Source organism: Pelophylax lessonae, assembly GCF_965119305.1.
Source record: "Pelophylax lessonae genome assembly, chromosome: 13".
Taxonomy (NCBI): Eukaryota; Metazoa; Chordata; class Amphibia; order Anura; family Ranidae; genus Pelophylax; species Pelophylax lessonae.
The window spans coordinates 204606471-204627650 of NC_138780.1; the positions used below are offsets into that span (position 1 = coordinate 204606471).

Sequence of the window (21180 nt, forward strand, 5' to 3'; positions counted from 1 at the left end):
GGGGAAGAGGACTCCAGTGGCAACCTGTGAAGCTCCGGTGAACTCCATGCCCAAGAGGGTTAAGGCAGTGCTGGAAAATAATGGTGGCCACACAAAATATTGACTCTTTGGGCCCAATTTGGACATTGTCACTTAGGGGTGTACTCATTTTTGTTGCCAGCGGTTTAGACATTAATAGCTGTGTGTTGAGTTATTTTGAGGGGACAGTAAATTTACACTGTTATACAAGCTGTACACTCACTACTTTACATTGTAGCAAAGTCTCATTTTTTTCAGTGTTGTCACATGAAAAGATAGAATAAAATATTTACAAAAATGTGAGGGGTGTACTCACTGATTACGTCACCGCCCACCTCACGCGTAGCGCCCAATGGGCTTTCTCAAAGGTTCAGGCTAAAACTTTGAGAAAGGCTAAGCCTGAACCTTTGAGAAAGCCCATTGGGCGCTACGCATGAGGTGGGGGGTGACGTAATCACGCTGGGACTAGGCGGAGCTGTCGATTTGCACTATGGTTCTTTCCTCTTGCCTCCTATATGATTGACACCACGGGTTTGGAGTGGACGGCCAGTGGGAGCGCTGCCACTTATTACACTGGAAAGTGCATTTAGACCTCCTTTACTTAGTGAAGTCCCTTCAAGCAGGTGAGAAAACCCCCATAGGTGGGGGGGGGGGAGGCACTGTGGTGATCAGAGGCAATTACTGAAGAGTGTCTGGTGTATGGGACTGCACCCGTTTTTTCATGGACATTGAATTATTTTTAGATGGATTGTATATAGATTTACAAGACAAGATAGACTTACATTAATAATTAAATTATTATACATACGTAGATGATTTTTACACCGATATTTATGCACTATAATTTGAATGCATTTTATTGAAGTAGTGCGCTGCACTGCACTTTTTTGTAATTACCGGTATATATATGTATTGCCATTTGTACAGGTGGTTGGATGCATGGTAGTACTAGCTGCTTCCTATAGTATATAGAGTTGAGTAATAGGTGATTAATACACAGGGACAGCGCGGACATTTTTTTTTTCACATTTATATATATTAGTTTTAGACAGACCTTCCAGTAAATATTACAAGTTTGCATAGAAAAAAATTCCTGACATTTCACAATTTACAGAAACAGTATAATTTGTTATATTTGAAAAGTTTCCCTTGTGTTGTAGTCTTTGACATTGTAGGACATTCGGTGGAAGGACCGAACGTTAGGCTCATCCCTACCTCTTAATTCCCCTTTCATTTGGCTCCGCCAACTCCAGCGCTGCCATGTTTTGATTTTTCTTGGGACGTGCAGATGTGTGGAAGGGTCTTGGCAGAGCCATATGGGCAAATTTGTGAATTTTCTGCATATGAACAAACATGGCAGTTTTGGAATTGCCAAACCAGCCCGTCTTTGCACATGCGTAGCGGAAACCCATTCATGCTCAGATGTGTGGGAAACCTGTACACATATGTTGCTGCTGGGACCCATAGCCTACGGCATGTCTGCACATGCACAGAATCCAGGAGAGGGGACTGGGGGGAGCAAATGGCATTCTTGTGATCAATGGCGGCTGGTGCTCAAAAAATTTTTTGGGGGGGGGGGGCTAAAAGAAAAATGTAATAGGTATTGCTTCGTGGCAAAAAACACCGTAAAAATTGGTGACTTTGAGGTCATTGTACAGGCATGGCACAGGTGATGGTATAGGCATGTCACAGGTCATGGTATAGGCATGTCACAGGTCATGGTACAGGCATGTCACAGGTCATGGTATAGGCATGTCACAGGTCATGGTACAGGCATGTCACAGGTCATGGTATAGGCATGTCACAGGTCATGGTACAGGCATGTCACAGGTCATGGTACAGGCATGTCACAGGTCATGGTACAGGCATGTCACAGGTCATGGTACAGGCATGTCACAGGTGATGGTACAGGCATGGCACAGATGATGGTATAGGCATGGCACAGGTGATGGTACAGGCATGGCACAGATGATGGTATAGGCATGTCACATATAATGATATAGCAATGGCACAGGTGATGTTACAGGCATGGCACAGGCATGTCACAGGTGATGGTACAGGCATGGCACAGATGATGGTATAGGCATTTTACAGGTGATGGTATAGGCATGTCACAGGTCATGGTACAGGCATGTCACAGCCTTGCAGCACTTTTCAAAAATGTAACCTGTATTTGCTGATAATTTGCTGATGCTATTTTGTATATTATTATATTTTAGGCCGTACACAAGGCTGTCCTAGATGTGGATGAAAAAGGGACAGTGGCTGCCGGAGCCACCGCCATGGAAATGGTTCCATTATCGCTATTCGAAGAGATAAAAATTAACCGTCCGTTCATTTCCATCATCTGTGAGCACAAAACCAACAGCATTCTCTTCATAGCCACTGTGATGAATCCTGGCCAGAAATAAACCAGAAGAATACCGCGCCTTACACCAATGGAATATTCCAGTGGGTTCAATAAAACTCAATAAATAAAAGCTGTATAATCTCCAGCCAGTTTGTCATATACCGTATATACTCGAGTATAAGCCTAGAGTGGGAAATGCAGCAGCTACTGGACCCAACTGGACCACCACGAGACCCAAAACAGGGGCTGCGGGCCCAGTGCAGGGGCTGTGGACATGGTACAGGAGATGCAGGGCTGTGGGCATGGTACAGGAGATGGTACAGGCATGGCTCAGGAGATGGTACAGGCATGGCACAGGAGATGGTTCAGGCATGGCACAGGAGATGGTTCAGGCATGGCACAGGAGATGGTACACAGGCATGGGACAGGAGATGGTACACAGGCATGGCACAGGAGATGGTACACAGGCATGGGACAGGAGATGGTACACAGGCATGACACAGATGGTACACAGGCATGGAGGCATGGGACAGGAGATGGTACACAGGCATAGCACAGATGGTACACAAGCATGGCACAGGAGATGGTACACAGGCATGGCACAGATGGTACACAGGCATGGCACAGATGGTACACAGGCATGACACAGATGGTACACAGGCATGGCACAGGAGATGGTACACAGGCATAGCACAGATGGTACACAAGCATGGCACAGGAGATGGTACACTGGCATGGCACAGATGGTACACAGGCATGACACAGATGGTACACAAGCATGGCACAGGAGATGGTACACAGGCATGGCACAGATGGTACACAGGCATGGCACAGATGGTACACAGGCATGGCACAGGAGATGCAGTGCTGTGGGCATGGTGCAGGAGAATCATCTCCTCAGGAGATGCAGGGACTGCAGAGAAGTCTCGCTTACCTTTCCGCCTTACATTTAAAAATGGCGACGCCCGGCGTCAACACGTCACTGCGCATATGCCGTCTGCCCGGGAATAGCCGAACATGTACGGGCTTTCCCGAGCAAGTTGCGGTGCATGCGCACTGACCGGGGCATAATTCCTCCTACTAACACCAATGATGGGGCAGAATTATTTCCATTGACACCATTGATGGGGTAATATTCCTCCAACTGACACCAACAATGGGGCTCTATTCCTCCCACTGAAATCAAAGATGAGGCACAAGTTTTCTCACTGACACCATCAAAAGGACACAATTTCCCCCCCACTGACACCAACGATGGGGCACAATTCCTTACATTGACACCAATGATTGGGCACTATTCCTCCCACTGACACCAACAAAAGGGCACAATTTCTCCCACTAACACCAACGATGGGGCAGAATTATTTCCATTGACACTAATGATGAGGTAATATTTCTCCAACTGACACCAACAATGGGGCACTATTCCTCCCACTGAAATAAAAGATGAGGTGCTAGTTCTTCCACTGACACCAAAGATAAAGGAATTATTTACTCCCACTGGACGCCAGGATATTTTCTACTCCCAATGGCCTTAGTCCGGCCCTCCTAAAGTCAGAAGGACAATAAACTGCCCCCCTTGTTTAGAAAGTTTGGAGACCCCTGCTCTATGGGGACGGTGAAATTAATGTGGTCTTAAATGGTGTAATTGGCTTTAAATAGCTCCTGGGGGTTGCAGAATACACCTTCAACTATCCTGGATGTGTTCTTGTGCCAAAAACACCCCTTCATTATTTACATTTTTTTCCACAAAAAATCAATCAATACTGTCGATATCACCAATCTTAGAGAAGTGCCGGGATGCCCCTGCATACCTTAAATAGTAACTCCACTTCTGTTAAGAAAAAATATTGATTGACTGATTGCACACTCATTCTAATTGGGAGAGTCTGGCTCATTGTAATCACCTGGTGCACTCTCAGTGTTCTGATGAGAAAAGCTGCAGGGTCTGCATCCCTTTAGAAGTTTTTAAACCCTGGGAAGTATCTTACCAACAATGAAAATTCCTATTGCGGAGGGGGGGGGGGGGGTTAAAATCTAACTTGTATCTTAGTGCAGGCTTTTGGGAAAATCAGTGAGCCAATCACACAAGAAGGAAATGCTATTTATAGGGGGTGGGGGTTCTGCATACCAACTGTGTACAAATGCCTCCAGTTTGTCACTCACTGATGGGCAACGTAGGACACTGATGTGCACTGTAGTGGCACAGTAGGGTACTGATGAGTACTGTAGTGCCACTGTAGAGCACTGATGAGTACTGTAGTGGCACTGATGAGCACTGTAGCGGCACTGATGAGTACTGTAGTGGCACTGATGAGCACTGTAGTGGCACTGATGAGCACTATAGTGGCACTGTAGGGCACTGATGAGCACTGTAGTGGAATTAATGAGCACTGTAGTGGCACTGATGGGGGCGTGTGGAAGCTGTCATATGGCGGCCTCCCAGAACTAGCCGGCCGCCCTGTAGCCATCATTCAGCAATGGAGCATTTGGCAAGTTGTTGGGTTATGTTCCCCAGTGTATGTGCTTTATCAAAAATTTAGATGTATACCTTATTTCAGAGCACCAATACCCATCAATGCCACCTGTCAGTGCCCGTCAGTGTCGCCTATCGGTGTCAATCAGTGCCACCTATCAGTGCCCATCAGTGCCAACCATCAGTGCGCACCTATTATTGCAGCCTCATCAGTGCCTCCTCATCAATGCCCACTAGTGCCACTTCATTAGTGCCCATCAGTGCAGCCTATCAGTGCCCATCAGTGCCGATCAGTGCCCATCAGTTTAGGATAAACATTACCTATTGGCAACATTTTTTAATAAACTATGAAAAAGTTTTATTTTATTTTTTTTTAAATTGTCGGTCCTTACTTATTTATTTTTTTAGCAAAACCCAGTGATGATTAAATACCACAAAAAAAAAAAAGCTCAGTTTTTGTGAAAAAAAAAATTATAAAAATGTCATATGGGTACAGTGTGGCATAACCGCGCAATTGTCATTCAAAGTGTGAGAGCGCTGAAAGCTGAAAACTGGCCTTGGCAGGAAGGGGGTGGAAGTGTCTGGTAGGCACTAGTGGTTATAAAGGCAGGTGTCCCAAAACTTTTGACAATATAGTGTATGCGGCTTCTCGGCGTTAAGGCCCTCCCTCTGAGAGGCTGCATAGAGTGTTCTGCCTGCGGGAAGAGGTTAACCGCTTGCCGGCCGCCGCACGACTATTTACTGCGGTGGTCAGCCCCTACTGGGCAAAGCGACGTAGTACTACATTGCTAACCCACGAGCCTGTAGGGGGCGAGCGCGCGCCGCCAGAGGCGCACTCCCGCCCCCGCTTGTTCATTAACATCCCCGCGCGAGTGACCGGTGGCTCCGATGTCCGCCGGTCACTTGCGATCTCCCGCTGGAGAGGGAGAAAGGCAGGCGGCTGATGTAGACAAAGCCGTCTGTCATTCTCCCTGATGTAACTGCAGAGATCATACGATCCTGCTATGTAGGATGGCATGTCTATGTGGTTACATCACAAGCCACGCCTCCCCCACAGTTAGAATCACGCCCCTAGGGACACATTTAACCCACTGATCACCAATAAAGTTAACCCCATTCCCTGCCAGTGTCATTTTTACAGTGACAGTGCATATGTATAGCACTGATTACTGTAGTAATGTCACTGGTACCCCCAAAAGTGTCAAAAATGTCTGTCAAGGATCCGATCTGTCCGCCGCAATGTCGCAGTCCGGCAAAAAAAAAAAAAAATCGCAGATCGCCGCCATTACCAGTTAAAAAAAAAAACAATAAAAATGACATAAATCTTTCCCGTAGTTAGCAAACGCAATAACTTTTGCGCAAATCCAAAAAAAATACACTTATTGCGATTTTTTCCACCAAAAATATGTAGCAGAAAACAAATTGGCCTAAAATGTTAAAAAATTTAGATTTTTACATTTTTTGGGGGGGAATTTCATATAAAAAAAATGTGAAAAATATTGTTATTTTTTCAGAATTGTTGCTCTTTTTTTGTTTATAGCGCAAAAAGTAAAAATCGCACAGGTGATCAAATACCAACCAAAAGAAAGCTCTGTTTGTGGGAAAAAAAAGGACGTCAATTTTATTTGGGTACAGCGTCGCACGACCGTTCAATGGTCCGTTAAAGTCACGCCAGTGCCGAATCGCAAAATAGGCCCTGGTCTTTGAGCAGCCAAATCCTCCGGGGCTAAAGTGGTTAATGTATGATGTAAATATATTTTGGATCTATGCATGTTGGAATCCATATACTGTGGTCTGACTCACTACCACTGATGGAAGTCTTTTCCAAGCATCAACTACTCTTTCAGCAAAGGTTACTTTCTAAGATTCAGGAGGGAGACGAAGAGTCCATAACCAGGATTGGTTGAGTCCCTCGTAGTATAGGAAGCCCTTTGTACGCCTGTTACTATAAATGTCACTGATAGTAGGTCGGCTGCCGCCAATAATCCTCTGCGCAGAATTTACCCCCCACTGTAATTACACAGCGACAATAATCTCATGTGACAAAGTCATTTGTGTGTTAATAAACATAAAAGTCCAACAATACAAAGTCTTTACCTTCTCACAGACAATACTTCTTTACCATTCGTGTAACCCAATCCATTCCTTGTATAATCCGAGAAATCACCTTTTATTATATAAAGGTCTACCGGCTCTTATATATACAGCATTACTCCTTATCTTCCCTCTGCTTTATCTTCTTATCTTCTTCCCTCAGTAAAGCCATAAAAAAATAAATTAAAATAAAATATAATAGTATATTATAACACACAGTATCTCACAAAAGTAAGTACACCACTCACATTTTTTGTAAATATTTTCTTCTATCTTTTCATGTGACAACACTGAAGAAATGACACTTTGCTACAATGTAAAGTAGCGAGTGTACAGCTGGTTATGGGTCATCCTGTGTGATGTGCAATACCTTTGTGTGTTTTTATGTCATTTCCTTGACATTTATCATGTAATTGTGTATCTAAATAAAGTAATAACTTTTTATTAAATATATGTGTGTTTGTAGAAACACTGAGCGGGATAACCACCACCTTTAAAGTCCCGTCATTTCCATTCTTTTATGTTTTCCAGCCTACATCATAGGGACAAACCAAGGGACACCCTGCACCACGGACCGTCACGTGCTCCCCTCCCTCCCCACCCCCGGGGGTGCGCAAGAGTGGCCCATTCTGAAGGACAATACATGATGTCCTCTCAGAACAGGAAAGCCCCCGCCTTGCCATCAATCCTTTTTAGGCCAGGCAGAAAGTTGTTAAATAATGCTGTATAACTTCACAATTAACTTTTAGTGCCGGTTCACACTGGGGCGACCTGTGAGGCGACCTGGTCGCCTCACAGGTCGCCGCAGGTCGCCTCCCATAGGGAAGCTGCGGACCCGTTCTAATAGGAGCGACACAAGTCGCTCCGACCTAGAAAAAGGGTCCGGAGCTTCTTTGGGGCAACCAGGAGGCGACCGCCATAGACTTCAATGTTATGAAGTCCGTGGCGGCCGCTCCGAGGTCGCGGCGCGCTGCTCGCACCACGATCTCGGAGGTCGCCCCTGCAAGTAGCGTCGCGGTAATGTGAACCGGCGCTTACAATATATATTTATATTGATAAAGATTTATTTGTAAATATAAAAGATATTGAAGTTATGGGTTGTACTGTTTTAAGGGTAGTGCTTTTTTACTCTAGTATCAGCCTACTCATAATAAATGGGCTGCCTTAATGCCCATTCAGCCTGGAAGAAAAGGTCTCATATTTATCAAAACAGGGGGGGGGGGGGGTGTAATCTGAGATTCAAGGAAAATCCTGCAGTCTATATAAATAAGATTTTCCTCCAATGCTCACATTTGCGGATGTGAAGGTTCTGTCTCTGTGGAAGGTTGGTCCGGTTGGCACTGGTAAGGGGTGGTGATGGTCTACAGAGGGGACATTTAATAAGCTACTCTACTCCGCATCATTGAATGTATTGATATTGTAAGGTAGGAGTGAGACAATAATCTGTGTATACAGCGTGCAATGACTTATTATCTGCTGCCTTCCTTAGTGTTAGCGCTATAAAACGTTTATTTTTTTTTTGTTCTTCTGCCTGGTGTTGTTTTTGCCTTTTTAAACCCAGGGAGCTCTGCCTCTGCCAGATTTTCCTTGTTGCCATGCTGGGGAGATTTTTTTTTTTTGGTGACTATTCCTGGTCTTGGTGACTATTCCTGCTCTTGGTGACTATTCCTGCTCTTGGTGACTATTCCTGCTCTTGGTGACAATTCCTGCTCTTGGTGACTATTCCTGGTCTTGGTGACTATTCCTGCTCTTGGTGACTATTCCTGCTCTTGGTCACTATTCCTGGTCTTGGTGACTATTCCTGCTCTTGGTGACTATTCCTGCTCTTGGTGACTATTCCTGGTCTTGGTGACTATTCCTGGTCTTGGTGACTATTCCTGCTCTTGGTGACTATTCCTGGTCTTGATGACTATTCCTGGTCTTGGTGACTATTCCTGCTCTTGGTGACTATTCCTGGTCTTGGTGACTATTCCTGCTCTTGGTGACTATTCCTGCTCTTGGTGACTATTCCTGGTCTTGATGACTATTCCTGCTCTTGGTGACTATTCCTGCTCTTGGTGACTATTCCTGGTCTTGGTGACTATTCCTGCTCTTGGTGACTATTCCTGGTCTTGATGACTATTCCTGGTCTTGGTGACTATTCCTGCTCTTGGTGACTATTCCTGCTCTTGGTGACTATTCCTGGTCTTGGTGACTATTCCTGCTCTTGGTGACTATTCCTGGTCTTGATGACTATTCCTGGTCTTGGTGACTATTCCTGCTCTTGGTGACTATTCCTGCTCTTGGTGACTATTCCTGGTCTTGGTGACTATTCCTGCTCTTGGTGACTATTCCTGGTCTTGATGACTATTCCTGCTCTTGGTGACTATTCCTGCTCTTGGTGACTATTCCTGCTCTTGGTGACTATTCCTGGTCTTGGTGACTATTCCTGGTCTTGATGACTATTCCTGGTCTTGGTGACTATTCCTGCTCTTGGTGACTATTCCTGCTCTTGGTGACTATTCCTGGTCTTGATGACTATTCCTGCTCTTGGTGACTATTCCTGCTCTTGGTGACTATTCCTGGTCTTGGTGACTATTCCTGCTCTTGGTGACTATTCCTGGTCTTGATGACTATTCCTGCTCTTGGTGACTATTCCTGGTTCTGGTGACTATTCCTGCTCTTGGTGACTATTCCTGCTCTTGGTGACTATTCCTGGTCTTGATGACTATTCCTGGTCTTGGTGACTATTCCTGGTCTTGGTGACTATTCCTGCTCTTGGTGACTATTCCTGGTTCTGGTGACTATTCCTGCTCTTGGTGACTATTCCTGCTCTTGGTGACTATTCCTGCTCTTGGTGACTATTCCTGCTCTTGGTGACTATGGTCATTGGGGGTGGTAAGTAGTGGGAAATCAAAAATTCCAAAGTAGTCAGTAGAACAGGAAAAGAGGAGAAATCGTATAATGGGGAACCTTATTCCAATGACAACTAAAAGGAAATTTCTTCGCATTTTTGAGCGATTTCCTCTAACTTTCTGTTATGTTGCTCGGACAAGAAGTAGAAATTTCAACTGGATAAAAATTCAATGAAAATTTGTAGATTAAACAAAAAAACAGTTCTTAGATGAGGTGGCTTTATTGCATAAATAAAAAAAAAAACGTATTGTCCCAGGGTGACAACACTCTAAACCAGGGTTTCTCAACCTGGGTTCCATGAAACCCTAGGGTTCCTTCAAAGGTTGCTAGGAGTTCCTCGAACAATGAGCAATTTCTGCCTCTTAGATAAGTTCCCACAGACACCTTTGATCTGTTTAGCAATCTGTGAGGGCGTAATTCTTCCTATTGACTACAAGTGTAAGGAACTTTCTTCCTACTGATCATCATGGAGGGGGTGGGGTGGGGGGGGTGTAATCTGAGATTTCTGAGATTCAGGGGAAATCCTCCAGTCTATATAAATAGGATTTTCCTCCAATGCTCACATTTGCAGATGTGAAGGTTCTGTCTCTGTGGAAGGTTGGTCCGGTTGGCACTGGTAAGGGGTGGAGATGGTCTATACTCCAAAGGGGGACATTTATTAAGCCACTCTTCTCCACGTCATTGAATGTATTGATATTGTAAGGTAGGAAAGAGGATGTCCCTGAGCTCAATTTTGAGTGTCATGGCAAAGGGTATGAATACTTATATACATGGGATTTTTTTTTGTTTTTTATTTTTAATATATTTGCAAAGGTTTCAAACAAACTTCTCTCACGTTGTCATTATGGGGGATTGTTTGTAGAATTTTGAGGAAAATAATGAATTTAATCCATTTTGGAATAAGGCTGTAACATAACAAAATGTGGAAGAAGTGAAGCGCTGTGAATACTTTCCAGATGCAGTGAATGTCTTAATCTCTTCAGCTTCATTATATAGGAAATGGGAGGATTAATAGTTTACAGGAGAAAGACACAATAGTGTTATGCTTTCAGTTTAACCACTTCCCGCAAACTGACATGCCTGTACCTGTCCCTTTCCCTGTCCCTGTCCCTGTACCTGTCTCTGTACCTGTCCCTGTCCATGTACCTGTCCCTGTCCATGTACCTGTCTCTGTACCTGTCCCTGTCCATGTACCTGTCCCTGTCCATGTACCTGTCTCTGTACCTGTCCCTGTCCATGTACCTGTCCCTGTCCATGTACCTGTCCCTGTACCTGTCTCTGTACCTGTCTCTGTACCTGTCCCTGTCCATGTACCTGTCCCTGTACCTGTACCTGTACCTGTCCCTGTCTCTGTACCTGTCCCTGTCCATGTACCTGTCCCTGTACCTGTTCCTGTCCATGTACCTGTCCCTGTACCTGTCCCTGTCCCTGTCCCTGTACCTGTCTCTGCACCTGTCCCTGTACCTGTCCCTGTCCCTGTACCTGTCCCTGTACCTGTCTCTGTACCTGTCCCTGTCCATGTATCTGTCCCTGTCCATGTACCTGTCACTGTACCTGTCCCTGTCCATGTACCTGTCCCTGTCCATGTACCTGTCCCTGTACCTGTCCCTGTACCTGTCCCTGTACCTGTCCCTGTCCCTGTCCATGTACCTGTCCCTGTACCTGTCCTTGTCCCTGTCTCTGTACCTGTTCCTGTACCTGTCCCTGTCCCTGTCCCTGTATCTGTTCCTGTACCTGTCCCTATACCTGTCCCTATACCTGTCCCTGTCCATGTCCTTGTACCTGTACCTGTCCCTATACCTGTCCCTGTACCTGTACCTGTCCATGTCCCTGTACCTGTCCCTGTCCCTATACCTGTCCCTGTACCTGTACCTGTCCCTGTCCCTATACTTTTACCTGTACCTGTCCCTGTCCCTGTACCTGTCCCTATACCTGTCCCTGTCCCTGCCCCTGTACCTGTCCCTGTATGTCGGCTCGGTGAAGTGGTTGTAGCGGGATGATCTGCAGCTGCAGGCATCACCCCGGTACCGTTTTTTAGAGCCGGTGGTCGGCTTTCTGATGGTAACATCCGCTCGGCCGTTATCACAGGGAGCGGGGGGTGTCGCGCACAGTCCCACTGGGAGACCCGAGCAACTAGCCGGCATGTCCGCTGTCTGGTTAGAGTCCCGGACAATGCCTGATTTAGTCTCCGATCAAGGAACCCGGAAGCGACGTCACTTCCGGTTTACTCGACTGCCAGCGCCGCCGATTTAAAAAAAACAGTCAGTATTCAAAAATGCCAATTTTAGCGTTTTGAATACTTTGAAGTGCAGAGGAGGGGTTTGGGGTCTTTTAGACCCCCGATCCCTCCATAAAGAGTACCTGTCACTGCCTGTTGGTGTCACAAGGGATGTTTACATTTCTTGTGACAGCAATAAAAGTGATCATATATTTTATTTTTTAAGGAACAGTGTTAAAAATAAAAAAACTAAAATAAAATAAATAGGAAGAAAAAAAAAAAATGTTAAAGCGCCCCGTCCTCATGAGCTCGTGCACCAAAGAAAACGCATACGTAAGTCCCGCCCGCAAATGTAAACGGTGTTCAAATCACACATGTGAGGTATCGCCGCAATCGCCAGAGCAAGAGAAATAATTCTAGCAAAAGACCTCCTCTGTAACTCCGAATTGGTAACCATTAAAAAAATGTAAACTGTCGCCCATGGATATTTTTAGATACTTTGTCGCCATTCCACAAGTGTGTGCAATTTTAAACCGCAACATGTTAGGTATCTATTTACTCGGGTGACATCATCTTTCACATTATAGAAAAAAATTGGGCTACATTTACTGTTTAGTTTTTTTTTTTAATTCAGTAAAGTCTATTTTATCCAAAAAAAAAGTTTAAAAGACTGCTGGGCAAATACCGTGTGACAAAAAATATTGCAACGACCGCCGGAGTCTTTGCTAGAAAATATATAAATAATGTTTGGGGGTTCCGAGTAATTTTCTAGCAAAAAATACTGATTTTACTTTGTAAACAGCAAGTGTCAGAAATAGGCCCGGTCCTTAAGTGGTCAGCTATAATGAAGTTAAAAAGACGCTCCATTTTTGGCAAGATCACCAGGTATTTTCTGTACTCGCTAAAATTGTTTTAACCACTTTAAGACCGGAAGATTTTACCCCATTCCTGACCAGGCCATATTTTGTGATTCGGCACTGCATTACTTTAACGGACAATTGTGCGGTCGTGCGACGCTGTACCCAAATACAATTGATTTCCTTTTTCCCCACAAACAGAGCTTTCTTTTGGTGGTATTTGATCACCTGTGCGATTTTTATTTTTTTGCATTATAAAACAAAAAAGAGCAACAATTCTAAAAAAAAAAACAATATTTCTCACATTCTGCTATATAACATTCTCAAAAAAAAAGAATTTAAAAAACAAAATTTTTTAACATTTTAGGCCAATTTGTTTTCTGCTACATATTTTTGGTTAAAAAAAATTGCAATAAGCGTATTTTGATTGGTTTGCGCAAAAGTTTTTGGGTCTACTAACTACTGAAAAGATTTGTAATTTTTATAGTTTTTTTTTTTTACTAGTAATGGCGGCGATCTGCGATTTGTAGCGGGGCTGCGACATTACGGCGGACAGATCGGACCCCTAACTGACATTTTTGACACTTTTGGGGGGGACCAGTGACATTACTACAGTAATCAGTGCTAAAAATATGCATTGTCACTGTACTAATGACACTGGCAGGGAAGGGGTTAACACAGTGGGTGATAAAGGGGTTAAATGTGTACCTAGGGGCGTGTTTCTAACTGTATGGGGCGGGGCTTGTGAAATGATCATAGAGACATGTGATCCTATATAGAAGGCGCTCTGTGATCATTCCAGGGAGAAGAACGGTCAGCTGTGTTTACAACATCCGCCCGTCCTTCTCTCTCAGCAGGGAGCGATCACGGGTGTCAGGTGGCAATCGGAGCCACTGCCCCCATCACCACTCATGGGACCGATGTAGGGCTATGTCAGTTCGCGCAGGAGAGGCTGCCTGCCACAGTAAATCTTAACCACTTGCCGACCAGTCACATTGACTGTACTGCGGCAAAGTGGTTCGTTATTGTCTAGCGATGTAGACCTACGTCACCGGACATTCCCCTCTCTCGGCAGCGCGCGCCGCCGGAGGCTCGATGCCGCTATATTCAGTTACAGTGGGAGTCGGGCCAGGGGAGGATTGGCGGTGATCACCGCTGCTCTTCCCCGATTGTCGGGGAATCGAGTCTGGAGATCCGCCCGCTGTGTGTAAACAGAGCGGGCGGATCTCCTAAGTGACAGGCAGGGTCAGATTGCAGGGTTCAGCATAGCTGAACATGCGATCTGTCCTTGTGTCACTCAGTCCCCTCCCCCCACACACGTCAGTAAGCACCAGGCATACATTAACCCCTTGATCACCAATAAAAATTAACCCCTTCCCTGCCAGTGTCATTTTTACAGTAACAGTGCATATGTATAGCACTGATTACTGCAGTAATGTCACTGGTACCCCCAAAAGTGTCAAAAATGTCAGTCAAGGGTCCGATCTGTCCGCCACAATGTCGCAGTCCCGCAAAAAAATTGCAGATCGCCGCCATTACACGTTAAAAAAAACCCCACCAAAAATGACAGAAATCTTTCCCTTAGTTAGTAAACGCAATAACTTTTGCGCAAACCAATCAAAATACGCTTATTGCGATTTTTTTTACCAAAAATATGTAGCAGAAAACAAATTGGCCAAAAATGATAACAAATTTAGATTTTTAAATTTTTGGGGGGAATTTCATATAAAAAAATGTGAAAAATATTGTTATTTTTTTCAAAATTTTCGCTCTTTTTTTGTTTATAGCGCGAAAAGTAAAAATCGCACAGGTGATCAAATACCACCAAAAGAAAGCTCTGTTTGTGGGGAAAAAAAGGACGTAAATTTCATTTGGGTACGGCGTCGCACGACAGCGCAATTGTCAGTTAAAGTCGCACAGTGCCGAATCGCAAAAAGTGGCCTGGAACGTAAGACAGCAAAATCCTCCGGTGGTAAAGTGGTTAATGTGGTTAACAACTTTCACCCGGCTGACGAGTGGGGGCGGGAGCACGCTACCGGTGGCGCGCGCTCGCTCGCTCGCCCCCTAGCATCCCGAGAGCGAGCGCCGTACATTTACGGCGATTTGCCTGGAAGCGGCTGCCTGCCGCAGTACATCTGCGGTGGCCGGTCGTAAAGTGGTCAACTATAATGAAGTTAAGAAGACTCTCCATTTTTGGCAAGGTCAACAGGTATTTTCTGTACTCGCTAAAATTGTTTCAATGCAGCCATGACATCTAAGGACAGGTAAGGTAACATATTACATTTTTTGTTCCTGAGTTTGGTTAGCCTTTAATGTCTTCATGTTGGTATACAGAAGTCTCAGAGAAGGATCAGGTGTTGAAAACAAAGACAAAATCTAACGTATTATCATTATCAGTAGGTGAGAAGACATGAAGTTCCTCCTAATTTTGCTTTTGCTCATCCCGGCTATAACTGCTTCAGATGAACACAAACCTGCCAAGTCCCAAGAGGAACCCAAGAGTGGAAAAGAGCCGAAGAAAGCCCAGGCCTTAAGGGAAACCGTAAAGGCAAACACTCAATTTGCCATCAATTTCTTCAAGCATCTGACCTCCGTATCTTCTCAAGGCAAAAATGACCAACCCAAAAATGTCATTGTGTCACCTTTCAGCATTTCTTCTGCTTTGTCCATGTTGTTGCTGGGGGCCCAGGCAAAGACCCACCAGGAAATGTGGAAAGGTTTGACCCTGAACAACACAGGTTGCAGGGAAATGGAAGTCCACCAGGCTTACTCCACTCTTCTCCAAGAGTTGAATGAGCCGAAGAGCAGCCTTCAGGTCAACATCGGCAACACCATCTTCGTAAATCAGAACCTGACCTTGCTGAAGAGCTTTAAAGATGATGTATGGCGTTACTACCATGCCGAAATTCTGGAAGAGGATTTTAGTGACCTAATAAAAGTTGAAAATAAAATAAGTGGATACCTGAAAAAAAAAACGAAAGGCAAAATTAAGGGACTTGTCGAAGACCTTCACAAAGACACTAAGATGGTCCTGATCAACTATGTTCTGTTTAAGGGTAAGAAGAGAACGGAGCAGATTATAGTATACAGCGCCAGTTGTTTTTGTTGTTTTTATTGTAGTTGAAGAATAATTTCTTTAGCTGATTTAGAGGCGTAACTAGAACCCTAGGGGCCCCGCTGCAAGAAACCATGAAGGGCCCCCTGGACCCCTGGCCGGGGCCCTTCCCTTCAAGCCTGGGGCTCTTCCCACTGATCCTGAAACCCTTTACTTTCATTGCGGGGCCCGTTATTACGGTCCCGCAGTGGAACCCTTTCACAAGTTCTGCAGTGGGCCCCCTTCCTGCCATCTTGGGGCCTCCCCACGGTGGTGAAATGTCAGGGCTCGGTTGCAAGTGTGACCTTTGCAATCCTGGAGGTTCACCCACTGGTGTCAGTAGTTTTTATTTTTTTGGTATTTTAATTTCATTATTTTTTAACATTTTATTTTATTTTTTTACAATGTCACTGACTATGACTCTGTCCATTCAGAAAAGGAAGGAGCTGGTAAATTACAAATTTACCGACCCCTTCCTGGTTCTCTATTGTGACACATCCCATGCAACAGCTGGCAGGAGAGGGGGGGGGGAGCAGGGGGGGGTGGGAGGGCATACAGCACAGTGGGGGGTGACCAGGGGGGCACACAAGGGCCCAGAGACAGCAGAACACAAGTGAACTGGATAGGAGGGGTGGCCGCCGGGGGCAGAATACAGAGGAACCAATCTCCTCCATTTTCCTCCTGCAGCTACAGCCCCTCCTATCTAGGTGTACAGGGGAGCCGCACAGGCCCCCTTGAGCATGGGGCCCGGTTGCAATTGCAACCCCTGTAGTTACGCCCCTGAGCTGTCTGATATGTCAAACACAGAAATTGAGGGCGTTATTGATGAATTCTTCCATCCTTCATTTCCATCCTTAATCTGTATTTCCTATTGCAAACACAACATTTCATGTCCCTATGTGTCAATTAGAAACATTTGAACAAATCTGAATATATCATCTTGCTTAGACTCAGATTTACCAATTTTACTGAAGCATTATGCTCTAGGAGTGACGCCTCTGGGAGAATTCAGGCTGGAGAAAGATCTGGGAGTCTTGGTTGATGATAGACTAAGAAGTAGCATGCAATGTCAAGCTGCAGCTACCAAAGCCAGCAGAATATTAGCATGCATAAGGAAGGGAATGTATTCCAGAGATAAGACTATAATCCTTCCACTTTATAAAACTCTGGTCCGACCGCATCTGGAGTATTCTGTCCAGTTCTGGTCGTCAGTCCTCAGAAGGGATGTGTCGGAACTGGAGAGAGTCCAGAGAAGGGCAACTAAACTGATTAGGGGATTGGAGGACCTTATTATGAGGAGCAATTACAAGCGCTTAACCACTTGCCGACCGCTGCAGGACTATTTACTGCGGCAGTCAGCCGCTCCTGGGCAAAGCAACGTAGAACTACGTCGCTCACCCAGGAGCCTGTAGGGGGCGAGCGCGCACCGCTGGAGGCGCGCTCCCGCCCCCCCTCGTTCACTAACATCCCCGCGCGTGTGACCGGCGGCTCCGATGTCCGCCGGCCACTCGCGATCTCCCGAAGGAGAGGGAGAAGGACGGACGGCTGATGTAAACACAGAGGCTATGTGATCCTGCTATGTAGGATCGTATGTCTCTGTGGTTACATCACAAGCCACGACCCCCACAGTTAGAATCACGCCCCTAGGGATACATTTAACCCACTGATCACCAATAAAGTTAACCCCTTCCCTGCCAGTGTCATTATTACAGTAACAGTGCATATTTATAGCACTGATTACTGTAGTGATGTCACTGGTACCCCCAAAAGTGTCAAAAATGTCAGTCAGGGGTCCGATCTGTCCGCCGCAATGTCGCAGTCCCGCAAAAAAAAAAAAAAAAACGCAGATCGCCGCCAATACTAGTTTAAAAAAAAAACAATAAAAATGACATAAATCTTTCCCGTAGTTAGTAAACGTGATAACTTTTTGCGCAAACCAATCAAAATACGCTTATTGCGATTTTATTTTTACCAAAAATATGTAGCAGAAAACAAATTGGCCTAAAATGTTAAAAAATTTTGATTTTTAGATTTTTTTTGAGAATTTCATATAAAAAAATGTGAAAAATATTGTTATTTTTTCAGAATTGTCGCTCTTTTTTTCTTTATAGCGCAAAAAATAAAAACCGCACAGGTGATCAAATACCACCAAAAGAAATCTCTATTTGTGGGAAAAAAAAGAACATCAATTTAATTTGGGTACAGCGTCGCACGACCCCGCAATTGTCCGTTAAAGTCACGCAGTGCCGAATCGCAAAATAGGGCCTGGTCAGGAAGGGGGCAAAATCTTCCGGGGCTTAAGTAGTTAAAGACTAGTTAGAGGTTGTCCTAGAGGGGTCAGAGGGGCGGAGCTGACCCATAGTAGGCTGACATGAGGAGGTCCAGGAAAGAATGTTATTGTTATGTCACCTGGAAACCCAGGGAGAGGAATCTTTTAGGCTACGTTCACATGTGGGCACAGCGGATTGCGGGCAAAATCCCCGCGATTCTGCCCGCGATCCGGAAATCATTGCAAATCGCGGGACACCTGTGCGATGCCCGTGATTTGCAATGGCACCCCAAGCGCTGTGCGATGTTGCCGTGATTTTCTCCTGCCGAATCGCGGTAACATCGCGCAAACAGAATCGCAGGATGCATGACACCAAAAAAAAGGTACAAGAGCTTCTTTTGTGCGTCATGCGTCCCACAATTCTGTTTTCGCGATTTTACTGCGATTCAGCAGGCGGAAATCGCGGCAACATCGCACAGCGCTTGGGGTGCCATTGCAAATCACGGGCATCACACAGGCGTCCCGCGATTTGCAATGATTTCCGGATCGCGGGCAGAATCGCGGTGATTCTGCCCGTGATCCGCTGCGCCCACATGTGAACGTAGCCTTAGACTTGGTGTGCACCAGGGCTAATGGTGATGAGTGCTAATTATATTTGTGGCTGTGGCTTAAGTGCTTATATACAAATCATTTTAAGATTGTATTGGGGCTAGGGTGAAGATCCTGTAGCCTTCAAGTCTTAACAAGCTCTCCAGTCAATATCCCAAGTATGTTTCATGGTATCGGGTGGAAGAGGCTTCTGGAGGGGGTGGGAATCGAGGAGTCAAGTGGATGTGAGGTAGCTCCGGAGTCTCCTGTGGATCGTGCTGTTTGAGATTGAAAATGATTAGTGCCGGAAGCTTTTGTTGTCTCCAGGGGCTGACTGGCAACTTTCAGCCCAGGGGGCAAGTACAATCCAAAGGCCCATGGTGCAGCGACTCTGCCCCCCTTCCACTCTCCCTCTTCTCGGCCTGCTTCTGACCCCCGTTCCAGGCTGAAGCTCCATTCCAGGTACTCTCTACCCATTACCCATCGGCTGAATCCGGGTTCCCAACCTGGCCGGAAGGGGGCAGTTGGGGGGAGCTGGGACAGCTCGGTTGGGGCTGGCCAGGAGAAAGTCTCTCCAGTGGGGCATGGAACTGGCTTCTGCTCAGACACAGTTTACACCATCCATGTTGGGGAGGGAGGCCTGTGCTCTGTCCTTGTCTTCATCCAGCACTCAGTAGGTCAGCAATAGAGACTTTTTACTTCTCTTCACCAGGAATCATTTAGCCATGTCTGTGGCAGAACAGGTGCAGCCTTTTTACAGGGCATCAGAGTGGCCCTGGGGGCAATTGCCCCCCTGCCCCCTGGCCCAATCCTCCCCTGGTTGTCTCTGAGTAGGGTGGATGGTGTCAATTGCACTTTTTATTAGATGTAGTTTTGTGTCTTAGAGTTTACTTGCCTAATAATTTGAGGTTTAAGCGCCCATTCCGACTGGCGCGACACAATTTTGTGGGGAGACCTGTGAAGTCGCGGTGCACAGCGTGCACCGCGACTTCGGCGAGACTTGCACGGACTTCATATAATTGAGGTCAATGCAAGTCACCTCCAGGTCGCCCCAAAGTAGTACAGGACCCTTTTTCAAAGTCGGAGCGACTTGTATCGCTCCTATTAGAACGGGTCCTGTACTACTCAATGGCGAGCGACCCACCGCGACTTGTCAGGTGACTTTGTCGCCTGACAAGTCGCGCTAGTGTGAATGGACTCTTATTGTATTTTTTTTATTTATGTATTTATTTATTTATTTTATTTTATTTTTAGGGGAATGGCAAGCAATTTTTCGTCCAGATAATACAAGAGTTGGGAAGTTCTTTGTTGATAAGAACACAAAGGTGGATGTTCCAATGATGCATCGCACGGGTATCTACAACACTTACCATGACACAAAGCTTCCTTGCACAGTGGTGGAGCTTCCATACAAGGATAACGCATCCATGATCATCGCCATGGCCAAGCCGGGCAAGATCCATGAGGTAGAGCAAGGATTGTCTGCTGAGACCATACAACGATGGAGGACATCATTCATAGAAGGGTAAGAGAAGAAAACTGCAAGCAAATGTATACAAACACCTTTTAGTCGATTTATTCAAATATAAAATCATATTTATATAAAACATATCTTTATTCTAGCTTACCATAGGTCAGCTCGAAGTTAAAATCAGACTTGCAGTGGGAGTGTCTTCTCTGTTAGGTGAGGGAAACTAGTGTATACTTATTTTAGCTTACCTGAGGAAGAAATCTCAAGACCAGCTCTAGAAAACCCGTATTGTAGACTAGTAACTCAAAGAGCCGGGAGCAGGGAAGAAAAAGTAGGAGGTGGGATAAGGGCAAAAAGAAGGTAGAGAAAAGGGAACGGGTCGTAGGGTCTGAAGTGTTCATTGCCACTGATAATATGCAATGTGGCTCAAAGGTAGGTAGAGCGCAAGATTTGGTGGTAAAGCCAGTAAAGTTAACACCTCATAGGACGTCCACCCAGAACAACGGTGCTCCCGCCCGACCTATAGTACAAATACGGCCTGGGCGGGAGCACCGTTGTTCCGGGAGGTTGTCTTATGGCATTCTACCAGAACGCGCCTCTTACGTGGCCATGGGGTCGTGCAGCGTAATGATCTGTCACCGGCTGTGTCCACTGGACAAAGCCAATGACTGATCACTGTACCGGCCCCCTGCCAGTACCATGTGATCACTGTGACCAATTACAGCAGATCACATGTCAATTGTAAACAATGGATGAATTCTTCATGCCATCCATTGTATACAATTGTGTTGCTAGCTGTGATTGGTCACAGTGCTCACATGGTACAAACAGGGCCAATCACAGTCCATCT

General features: G+C 45.6%; 2 protein-coding genes across 2 annotated transcripts in view; both read left to right on the plus strand.

The window, feature by feature from the left end:
• Nucleotides 1-21180, plus strand: part of LOC309569236 (alpha-1-antichymotrypsin-like) — a gene marked incomplete at its 3' end in the record, with an annotated part of 122816 nt that overhangs the window by 65623 nt on the left and 36013 nt on the right. The gene's annotated exons all lie outside the window — the stretch shown is intronic.
• The window catches only part of LOC309569235 (uncharacterized protein), a gene marked incomplete at its 3' end in the record, with an annotated part of 42754 nt that overhangs the window by 15728 nt on the left and 5846 nt on the right, over nt 1-21180 (plus strand). The window contains exons 4-6 of the mRNA XM_082274987.1: nt 2238-2367; nt 15371-15964; nt 20114-20384. Of these exons, the coding sequence (XP_082131113.1) occupies nt 2238-2367; nt 15371-15964; nt 20114-20384 (995 nt within the window). The remainder of the gene's footprint in view (nt 1-2237; nt 2368-15370; nt 15965-20113; nt 20385-21180) is intronic.